Source organism: Frankliniella occidentalis, unplaced genomic scaffold (genome assembly GCF_000697945.3).
Source record: "Frankliniella occidentalis isolate FOCC.00 unplaced genomic scaffold, Focc_3.1 Scaffold431, whole genome shotgun sequence".
Taxonomy (NCBI): Eukaryota; Metazoa; Arthropoda; class Insecta; order Thysanoptera; family Thripidae; genus Frankliniella; species Frankliniella occidentalis.
The window spans coordinates 89,707-99,684 of record NW_026267552.1 but is presented as its reverse complement, the minus strand read 5'-3'; the positions used below and the strand labels follow the sequence as shown (position 1 = coordinate 99,684).

Genomic DNA, 9,978 nt, shown 5'->3' with positions numbered 1-9,978 from the left:
GGGGGGGTCGTCTCGGGGCCCACCAGACGTGACCCGTTACACGGGCTGGTGATTTGTGAGGGGAGAGGGGGGCGGGAGGGGAAGCTGGAAGCTGGACCAGTGGGTCCCGTCCGGCCCAGCCTCCCAGCCCCGCGCCCACGGACACTCTCGCGGACATGCAGGGAGACGTTACGGCAGTTACGCCTTTGTTCAATAAGGTGCGCCGTCCAGAGCGATGCGTTCTGCAGAGCCATCAGGGCAAGAAAGGGTGCAGACTGCAGAGTCTCGTTGCGGGTGTGGTTCGCGTTCGAAATCGTTGCCGCGCTGAGTTGCGAATGGCTATGCGAACCGTCTCACTCAGTAGTCGCAGTTACTATGATCATCAAACACGAGCACCCCGGAGACGAAAACTCATACCCCGGCGGCTCGAGCATAGTGTGTTGATGGAAGCTTTCCATGCAGCTCGCGGTTTTTAAGTACGGGAGGACCGCAGGCACAGTCTGCATGCGCCCTTATGAAAACACGGCCTTAAGCCCGAGGGGGAGCCGTCGGTACACAGAGAGGGATTACACGTGTACCCTTGAGACGGTCCCGTCCCCGGCCGTGGAAGGGGGCGAGCAGCTCGCGCGCACGAATTATGCATGGAATTTTTTTTAGGGGGTTGCGGTGGGTAGGCGCGGTAGGCACACGCCATACCTTCTTTAATGCGAAACTTGAAGTTGAGTAGAGTTTTTGATTGGTTTGGTTAAGACAAGTGTATCTCCGCGTAGAGCGCGCCTTACGTCTCCGAGTAGGCAACCTGCACACACGCGTGCGTGTGGTCCCAAACGCCACCGGCGTTGCTTTATAGCCCACCCAGGCCTAATCCCCTTTGTTTTTTGTACTTAGACAGTCCCCAAGACTGTCTCTACCGAAATGCAAAGGAGTGTTTCTGTGCCCGTCGACTCCTCTCCGCCTCTGGTAAACGCCACACTGGCAACTACTGACTTGACGACCCGCGAGGCCTCTTTTGGCCCAAAGGTTTCGATCCGACCGGAGTCGTTCTTTACTAGGCCCTTCCACCGGGGCACGATTGGACCCTAGTAGATGCACGCGGCACGCGGCGAACGAAGCTGAGCCTCCACCGGCCCCCACGCGCTCCCCATACGCCACTGTCTACCTGGTACCTCACCAGGTTCCATAGGCTTATCAGTGAAACTTGGAAGCTGTCTGTTTGCGCTGCAGACTCGCAAAAATAAGTAATGTAAGACGCGTGGCGAAATAAATAAAAATTTCATGGTCTGCATCCCACCCGCGGCCCTCTTCCTTATTTGGGGCGGAGGGGGGTGAGGGCAGTGTGGGCAGGCAGGGAGGGAGGGTGCCGCTTCGCCGTAGGGCTTCTCGGGGCGCTGACCGCACTGCCCTAGGTCAACAACAGGCCCCTCAGACCCCCCCCCCCCCGGCCTCTCCGCGCGGCCACCACTGGCTTACAGGAGGAGCGGTTGCATGCAGTGGCGTTATCACAGTGGGACGATGATGCACTGCATATATGCTCTATTGGGTTTTTATTAGCGGGTGATCGGTCGGAGCACGGGCTGTGATGGGGAAAACTGGGCAATTGCCGTAATGTCGTTCCCATACAACGTGGCGTTTATAGTTGGTCCCAAAAGTATCAGCTCCATTATTTGAGTCTATAGGACCGGGGGGAGAGGGGGGGGGGTTATAGACTCCAATGGTGAACCTGATACTTTTTAGAAATCCATAATATTTTTTTCACCCCCTAGATCACATGGTATGTATGGGAACAACTACCTAATCCGATTGCATGAGCTGTGTTAGGGTAGGTTAGGAAAGGATAGGTCCAGCACAATGAACGGTATAGCGCAGGCCACATCTAGTATCGACGGAGTGCGTGAATCCACTTTTTCAAATCATGGCGTGCTCCAGGTGACCGGGCTCGTGCTGCTCTCGATCGGGGCCGCCATCAAAGCCGCCTACTATGGCTACCACGTATTCCTGGACGACGCCTACTTCTCGGCGCCCAACCTTCTCATCGCCGTCGGCCTCATCATCCTGCTGGTGTCCTTCCTGGGCTGCTGCGGCGCCGTCAAGGAGAACCACTGCATGATCGTGTCGGTAGGTAGACGTGATGCATTCCGGTGGGAATTCCCTTTGGTTTACAGCATGTGGCCGGGATAGGGAGTCCCCTCCTATGCAACGACGGAGACGCTACGACTGAGCGAGTTCCTCTCTTCTCTGCCCGCAGTACATCGCTCTCCTCATCCTCATCTTCATCCTGGAGCTGTCTGGCGGTATCGCCGGCTATGTCTGCAGGGACAAGGTCGAGGAGGTACTGAAGGAGAAGCTCACGGAATCGATGATTAACTACGGCGACCCCAAAGACCCCGTCACCAAACTGTGGAATACCATCCAGTCCAAGGTATAGCGTCATTTTTAGCGATGCGTTCTGCGTCCTCTGCTCCCTTTGCAGCTCGGTCGCGGCCAACCTAAAACGGCCATTCCAAATTTCCCGAACAAAAAAAAAAAAAAATCAAAAAAAAAAATCAATTGGCCACTGTCTAAAACTGCAGTTCTTATTAATATACGCTAAAGTGCTCATTAACCCCTTCGATTTCTTCCAGTTCGAGTGCTGCGGCGCCGAGAGCTACAAGGACTGGCTTAAGCCGCCCGTCGCCAAAACAACGAACGCAACGAACGTGCCGGTGTCCTGCTGTCCGCTGCCGTCTGGCTACGGCCCCTTTTACTGCAACGCCACCAGCGATCCATCTATGTACCTGCACGGCTGCACCGAGAAGTTCGGCGAGTTCGTGAGGGACAAGGCGGTGGTCATTGGCAGCACGGGCATCACAATCGCGCTCATCCAGGTAAGTCTCGGCAGAGCTGGTCAGGGGTCTCCTCGGTCCTCGCGACCGCGACCAACTGCGCAACAGACATCGACGACTAAAAGTCGCCCATTGGCAGTCAACACGAACGCGACGATGGACTTGAGATAGCGGCGCCTTTTTCCATATAAAACACTAAACCGACGAAAACGAAAACGGATGGAGCTTTGAACTGCTGGGCAAAGCCCGACATTACACGCACAATGTTTCTAAAATAAAACGTCGATTTTCTATCATTGCAGTTGGTTGGCATCTTGATGGCTTGTCGACTCGCTTCCTCGATGCGCCGGGCAGTGAACGAGCTCACCCCCATGTAGAAGAAGGCAAAAGTGTGAGGAGAGGTTCTCTCGTCTCTAGTTGTTGGAGAGTGAGGGCCGCTTCGACATCTCCGATCATGGTGATGGAAGTTTGTCGTGTTCCTACTGTGTAACGCGGGTGAAGTGGGTGGACTGTTCCCCGTTTCTGCTGTTGAGGTGCAGAGGATAGACTGGTAAATAGTGTTTTGTAACTGTGATTTGTAACTTAGGGGCATTGCAATAGTAGCGAGTGCCATAGTCTTCTTAAAATAAAACTCCTTGTAAATTTCTAACTCTGCATTCCAGTTCAATATTTTGAAAATGTGTGTTTTATTAAGGTTTTATATCAGTACGTGGGGTGATTCTTGCCCTGTAAACCTGTTTTTGCGGGTCAATTTTAAGGTTTTATGGTTTGAAATCCGTTTACAAATTGATCAAAGTCATACCTTTTAACGCTTCCCGTGGCGTTTCTTGTTCAAATCAGTCATATATATTTAAAAAAGAATATAGTTTTCATCTTCAGTGTGTATGCCGAAAGAATGAATGTTGTGTGTGATTTAAGAGTCCAATCGGCAATAAAGAAATACAGAAAGAAAGAAACTCTGCTTTGTTATTTTGTCCGCGGGAGCCTAATTCATCAGTCCCGCCGCCGTCGTCCGCCTCGTGCAAGATGTCAACACGAGTTTGCGCCGGCGGCATAGGCAACCCATCGAGCCTTCGCGCGCGGAGGACGGTCGGAGGCAGCTGGCAGCTGGCAGCGGGCCGGCCGGGCGGCAGCGGCAACACGTCACCGGGATGTGAACAAGTGGGTGGTGTGCAGAAGAGCTTCTGAAGATGGTGGACGGTGGTCGCGATCGATAAATCAAGTAAATTAGTCTGGTCGAATAATAACATCCCCGGAGGTTTTGCCGCGGCCTCAGGAGTCCGACGACGTCCACCCGTGTGGCGGGTGACGGGTGACGGTGCGGTGCGGTGCGACGCCGACGCCGCCGAGTGACGCACCTCGTCCTGCCCGGCCTCGCGACGCCACGCGACGACGCCCCGTGGTGATTAGCGAGGCGCCCCGCGGTCCCCCTCCCCCCTCGCCTCCCCCCTTCACGCCACTGTAGTCGCGACGTTCCTCACAATGTACGTGACGGCGGCCCGTCGGCGGAGTCGTCGGCCAGGCCTGCCTACGGCCTCTGACACAGACAAAAATTCTGTATGCGTATAAGCGTCTCCGTGGTGGTATAACCCGCGAACGTTAACAAACATGGGTAGATGTGCCACCCACTCCCCACACACGACACGACTGCCGCGCGCTGCTGCAAGTGTGGGAGTCGAGCAAGACAATGGGGGAGCAATAAGACCTGCGGCGATGAGGCCGCGCGCTGGGCAGATCAAATCCGCTGGGGTTGAGACCGACGACTCTACGCTGCAGTAGAGTCCTATAGCGGCAGATGAGCAAGACACCCATGACGTTTCTCTCCCCTATAGGACTCTACGCTGCAGTTGTGTCTCTCCTCGGTGGTGGGGCCCTTCGGTAAAGGGCGCCTTCTTCGCCCCGTCCCCGTACTCCTTCATGTGGCCGGGATATGGAGTCCCCTCCTATGCAACGACGGGGACGCTACGACTGAGCGAGTTCCTCTCTTCTCTGTCCGCAGTACATCGCTCTCCTCATCCTCATCTTCATCCTGGAGCTGTCTGGCGGTATCGCCGGCTATGTCTGCAGGGACAAGGTCGAGGAGGTACTGAAGGAGAAGCTCACGGAATCGATGATTAACTACGGCGACCCCAAAGACCCCGTCACCAAACTGTGGAATACCATCCAGTCCAAGGTATAGCGTCATTTTTAGCGATGCGTTCTGCGTCCTCTGCTCCCTTTGCAGCTCGGTCGCGGCCAACCTAAAACGGCCATTCCAAATTTCCCGAAAAAAAAAAAAAAAAATCAAAAAAAAAAATCAATTGGCCACTGTCTAAAACTGCAGTTCTTATTAATATACGCTAAAGTGCTCATTAACCCCTTCGATTTCTTCCAGTTCGAGTGCTGCGGCGCCGAGAGCTACAAGGACTGGCTTAAGCCGCCCGTCGCCAAAACAACGAACGCAACGAACGTGCCGGTGTCCTGCTGTCCGCTGCCGTCTGGCTACGGCCCCTTTTACTGCAACGCCACCAGCGATCCATCTATGTACCTGCACGGCTGCACCGAGAAGTTCGGCGAGTTCGTGAGGGACAAGGCGGTGGTCATTGGCAGCACGGGCATCACAATCGCGCTCATCCAGGTAAGTCTCGGCAGAGCTGGTCAGGGGTCTCCTCGGTCCTCGCGACCGCGACCAACTGCGCAACAGACATCGACGACTAAAAGTCGCCCATTGGCAGTCAACACGAACGCGACGATGGACTTGAGATAGCGGCGCCTTTTTCCATATAAAACACTAAACCGACGAAAACGAAAACGGATGGAGCTTTGAACTGCTGGGCAAAGCCCGACATTACACGCACAATGTTTCTAAAATAAAACGTCGATTTTCTATCATTGCAGTTGGTTGGCATCTTGATGGCTTGTCGACTCGCTTCCTCGATGCGCCGGGCAGTGAACGAGCTCACCCCCATGTAGAAGAAGGCAAAAGTGTGAGGAGAGGTTCTCTCGTCTCTAGTTGTTGGAGAGTGAGGGCCGCTTCGACATCTCCGATCATGGTGATGGAAGTTTGTCGTGTTCCTACTGTGTAACGCGGGTGAAGTGGGTGGACTGTTCCCCGTTTCTGCTGTTGAGGTGCAGAGGATAGACTGGTAAATAGTGTTTTGTAACTGTGATTTGTAACTTAGGGGCATTGCAATAGTAGCGAGTGCCATAGTCTTCTTAAAATAAAACTCCTTGTAAATTTCTAACTCTGCATTCCAGTTCAATATTTTGAAAATGTGTGTTTTATTAAGGTTTTATATCAGTACGTGGGGTGATTCTTGCCCTGTAAACCTGTTTTTGCGGGTCAATTTTAAGGTTTTATGGTTTGAAATCCGTTTACAAATTGATCAAAGTCATACCTTTTAACGCTTCCCGTGGCGTTTCTTGTTCAAATCAGTCATATATATTTAAAAAAGAATATAGTTTTCATCTTCAGTGTGTATGCCGAAAGAATGAATGTTGTGTGTGATTTAAGAGTCCAATCGGCAATAAAGAAATACAGAAAGAAAGAAACTCTGCTTTGTTATTTTGTCCGCGGGAGCCTAATTCATCAGTCCCGCCGCCGTCGTCTGCCTCGTGCACGATGTCAACACTAGTTTGCGCCGGCGGCATAGGCAGCCCATCGAGCCTCCGCGCGCGCGGAGGACGGACGTAGACGGACGGAGGCAGCTGGGAGCGGGCTGGGCGGCAGCGGCAACACGTCGCCGTGAACAAGAGGCGGTGGTGTGCAGAAGAGCTTCTGAAGATGGTGGACGGTGGTCGCGATCGATAAATCAAGTAAATTAGTCTGGTCGAATAATAACATCCCCGGAGGTTTTGCCGCGGCCTCAGGAGTCCGACGACGTCCACCCGTGTGGCGGGTGACGGGTGACGGTGCGGTGCGGTGCGACGCCGACGCCGCCGAGTGACGCACCTCGTCCTGCCCGGCCTCGCGACGCCACGCGACGACGCCCCGTGGTGATTAGCGAGGCGCCCCGCGGTCCCCCTCCCCCCTCGCCTCCCCCCTCGCCTCCCCCCTTCACGCCACTCTCCAGTCGCGACGTTCCTCACAATGTACGTGACGACGGCCCGCCCCCCTCGCCTCCCCCCTTCACGCCACTCTCCAGTCGCGACGTTCCTCACAATGTACGTGACGACGGCCCGTCGGCGGCGTCGTCGGCTAGGCCTGCCTGCCTACGGCCTCTGACACAGACAAAAATTTTGTATGCGTATAAGCGTCTCCGTGGTGGTATAACCCGAGAACGTTGACAAACATGGGTAGATGTGCCGCCCACTCCCCAAACACGACACGACTGCCGCTCGCTGCTGCAAGTGTCGGAGTCGAGCAAGACAATGGGGGAGCAATAAGACCCGCGGCGATGAGGCCGCGCGCTGTGCAGATCAAATCCGCTGGGGTTGAGGCCGACTCTACGCTGCAGTTGTGTCTCTCCTCGGTGGTGGGGCCCTTCGGTAAAGGGCGCCTTCTTCGCCCCGTCCCCGTACTCCTTGCAGTAGGTCACCCCACCCCCCTTCGGCCGTCCCTGCTGAACGCCGACAAAGGGCGTCGCCGCGCCGCACCGCGCCGCCGTCGCCGGGTGGGTGGTTTTGAAATTCGCGCGGGCTACGAGGATATTTTCTTTCTGGATGGTTTCCCCAACTGCTTGTTTCGAGCTTCCCTATTTGCTTTGGTTTATTCAGAGGAAACTTACTGATTCGCGTGAGGTATTTTATTTTTCAAAAGTCTTAGTTCAGTCGACCTAAGTATCTCACAGATAAATGTCGGTGTGTCTAACTTGGTGGGCAAAGTTATTCTTTCCAGCTTGTTGGTTAACCTGGAGTTGTGTTCCGGACGTAAAGAGCGGGCGTACGCAACTGTCAAATCAAGTTTCAAACACTTATTCCTTATTCTGAATTTTTCTGGACATACTTTTTCAGTTATTCAATTTATAACCAGTTCCATGACATTTGAAGTAGCTGCATTTAATTTTAGTGAGTGTGCGTCTTCATCTCAAATTTATGTTAAATTGATATGTTGATCATCTTTTTGAGAGATTACCAATCGACGGTGGTAGAGACAGGTTAGGAATGGGATTGTTATTGTTATTGTTAAATGTCACAAGTAGGAAGTGTCATTAACATTGTGTAGCGACATTTACACTCTGCCAACCACACCATTCAAGTGATTGAAATTTATGAAGATCGTGGACCCCTTCTTGTTGCTGTGTACCATCACTTAAATTAAGACGTCACAATGCTACATGAACTATTATTTAGCCTTTATGGCTTTCCTGGTGGACTGCTTGATAAAGGAAATGATGTAAGTTATCTATTGTCATGTCAACTATTATTTAAGTAGGTAACATTCTTAACAAAAACTCTTGTGATTTGTTTTGGATTCTTTTTATATCTTAGATGGTTGAAGTCGCCTCCTTTTTACATCCTGGAGAAAGAGCTCTTATTAAGAAAATTTTGTCAATAGCCTCAGAGTACAAACAACTTAAAGAATATGTAGATTTATATAAAAATGACAAAAGAGTGCTAAAACCTCTCAATATTCAAGGTAAAGTATATTCCCTTTATGGCTTTGCTTTTGATAGATGGCACATTAATTGTTTAATTTCAATTTCAGATGATGATTCAAAAGTGCTTAGACCGGGTTTATACCTTCAAGCTTTTTTTATTGGCATTGATGAAGCCCTTGCACCCTATCGCAGTGAAATTGTTGACCTGGAGTCAAGACTCTTAGCAGATCCACAGTGTTCATTACAATTTGTCTTAACCAGAGTCTCTCCATACTCTGTTGTCTTCTCAACTCTAAATGCTCTCATCAGAGAGGTAGGTATCTTAACGTTCTATAAGAATAGAAATTTCCTCCGTCACATCTAGTTTTATAATCTCATCTATTTTTCCTTGACAGGTAGCAGCCCAAAAACTTCACGGCTGCCAGCTTCTTCAGTTATTATATCAAAACTTATTAGCTGCAGTGGAAGAAGTCCAAGTAACACTAGAAAAGTATAAAAAGTTTTTGAGAACAGCTCCCAACATGCTACGTTTTATGTATAATATCATCACTTTGAACTATTTCTTATCTGTTGTAGACTACTTCATCAGTGCCACAGTGTCTTTTTTAAACAGCTGTCAAGCTGGGTATTACATGGTGTGTTGAAGGATTCATTTCATGAGTTTTTTATTCAGCCAGTTGAGAAAACAAACACCCAGTCTTCATATTGTTCTTATTTGGTTGGTCTTTTTTAATCTAATCATTTTTAACCTTGGCATTGTCCTTTTTCACTCATGTTAGTTTTCTGTATCACTCAGGAGTATAAAATTTGTCCTGAGCTATTGCCAAGCTACATCCCTTATTCACTTGGCAATAAAGTACTTTTTATTGGCCAATCTATTGTGATGTTAAGTAATGACCCTCGAGATCAAAATACTGGTAAGCTCTACTCTCAATTCATAATTCAATTTAAGTATGCTGGTTCTTTGCTGATTCAAATTTATTCCTTTCTTTTTCTAGATACTACATGTAGTGCTTCAATTCTTGGTAGAAATAATGTCAACAATGCTTTATGGAATGAGTGTGGGCATCGATACAACGAGCGCCTTGGAAAATTGAACCAGTCATTTCTGCTTGACATTGGTTTATTTGATGAAACCATTGAAATTATCAGGAGTTTTATTACTGAGGTTTGTGAATATTATTTGTATTTGATATTTCTAAAATTTCAAACTGGCATACTATTATAATTTAGTAGTTGCCATTGTTTTTGTTACCTTAGTGACAATTTATCCCATGATAGTAGGTGTAGTATAGTTCTCCTCATTTGTTGTTTTAATCTATCATACCTGTTACAGAAACTTTGGGAACTAGCTGTAGAACAGGCCCAGCTCCCAATGCAGTTGCGGCTTATCAAGGATATGTTTCTCCTGGGAAGGGGTGAATTGTTTTTAGAGTTTATCAAAGAAGCTGGGGGTATCCTTGATAGAACTCCCTCCTCAACATTTAAGAGAGGTAAGAGGATTTTTTCAACTTTTTACCTAGTCTTTCAAATTTATTAGCAAATCATTTACATTATGGGATTTAAATAATCTGTTCCAGATATTAATCAAGCATTTCACAGTGCTGCACATAAAATTCTCCTCAGCAGTGAAGAAGCAAAAATAGAAAAATTTTACT

The 9,978-nt window shown here is 49.8% G+C and overlaps 2 protein-coding genes across 6 annotated transcripts in view; both read left to right on the top strand.

Annotated features, from left to right (window-relative positions):
- Window positions 1-6,332, top strand: part of LOC113207047 (23 kDa integral membrane protein) — a 17,677-nt gene extending 11,345 nt beyond the window's left edge. For 2 of the 4 annotated variants that reach the window (XM_052274735.1, XM_052274737.1), the window contains exons 2-5: window positions 1,906-2,094; window positions 2,225-2,398; window positions 2,601-2,843; window positions 3,104-3,757. In XM_052274735.1, the coding sequence (XP_052130695.1) occupies window positions 1,906-2,094; window positions 2,225-2,398; window positions 2,601-2,843; window positions 3,104-3,178 (681 nt within the window). In that variant the 3' untranslated portion in view covers window positions 3,179-3,757. Of the gene's footprint in view, window positions 1-1,905; window positions 2,095-2,224; window positions 2,399-2,600; window positions 2,844-3,103; window positions 3,758-5,175; window positions 5,419-5,678 lie in introns of those variants that run through there. The other 2 variants (XM_052274734.1, XM_052274736.1) reach the window with 2 other exon arrangements.
- A 1,176-nt stretch (window positions 6,333-7,508) lies between these two features.
- The window catches only part of LOC113207064 (gamma-tubulin complex component 4), a 13,038-nt gene continuing 10,568 nt past the window's right edge, over window positions 7,509-9,978 (top strand). Inside the window, exons 1-9 of one of the 2 annotated variants that reach the window (XM_052274739.1) lie at window positions 7,509-8,115; window positions 8,211-8,358; window positions 8,428-8,637; window positions 8,720-8,810; window positions 8,897-9,038; window positions 9,117-9,237; window positions 9,319-9,488; window positions 9,657-9,813; window positions 9,901-9,964. In XM_052274739.1, the coding sequence (XP_052130699.1) occupies window positions 8,050-8,115; window positions 8,211-8,358; window positions 8,428-8,637; window positions 8,720-8,810; window positions 8,897-9,038; window positions 9,117-9,237; window positions 9,319-9,488; window positions 9,657-9,813; window positions 9,901-9,964 (1,169 nt within the window). In that variant the 5' untranslated portion in view covers window positions 7,509-8,049. Of the gene's footprint in view, window positions 8,116-8,210; window positions 8,359-8,427; window positions 8,638-8,719; window positions 8,811-8,896; window positions 9,039-9,116; window positions 9,238-9,318; window positions 9,489-9,656; window positions 9,814-9,900 lie in introns of both variants that reach the window. The other variant, XM_052274738.1, reaches the window with a different exon arrangement.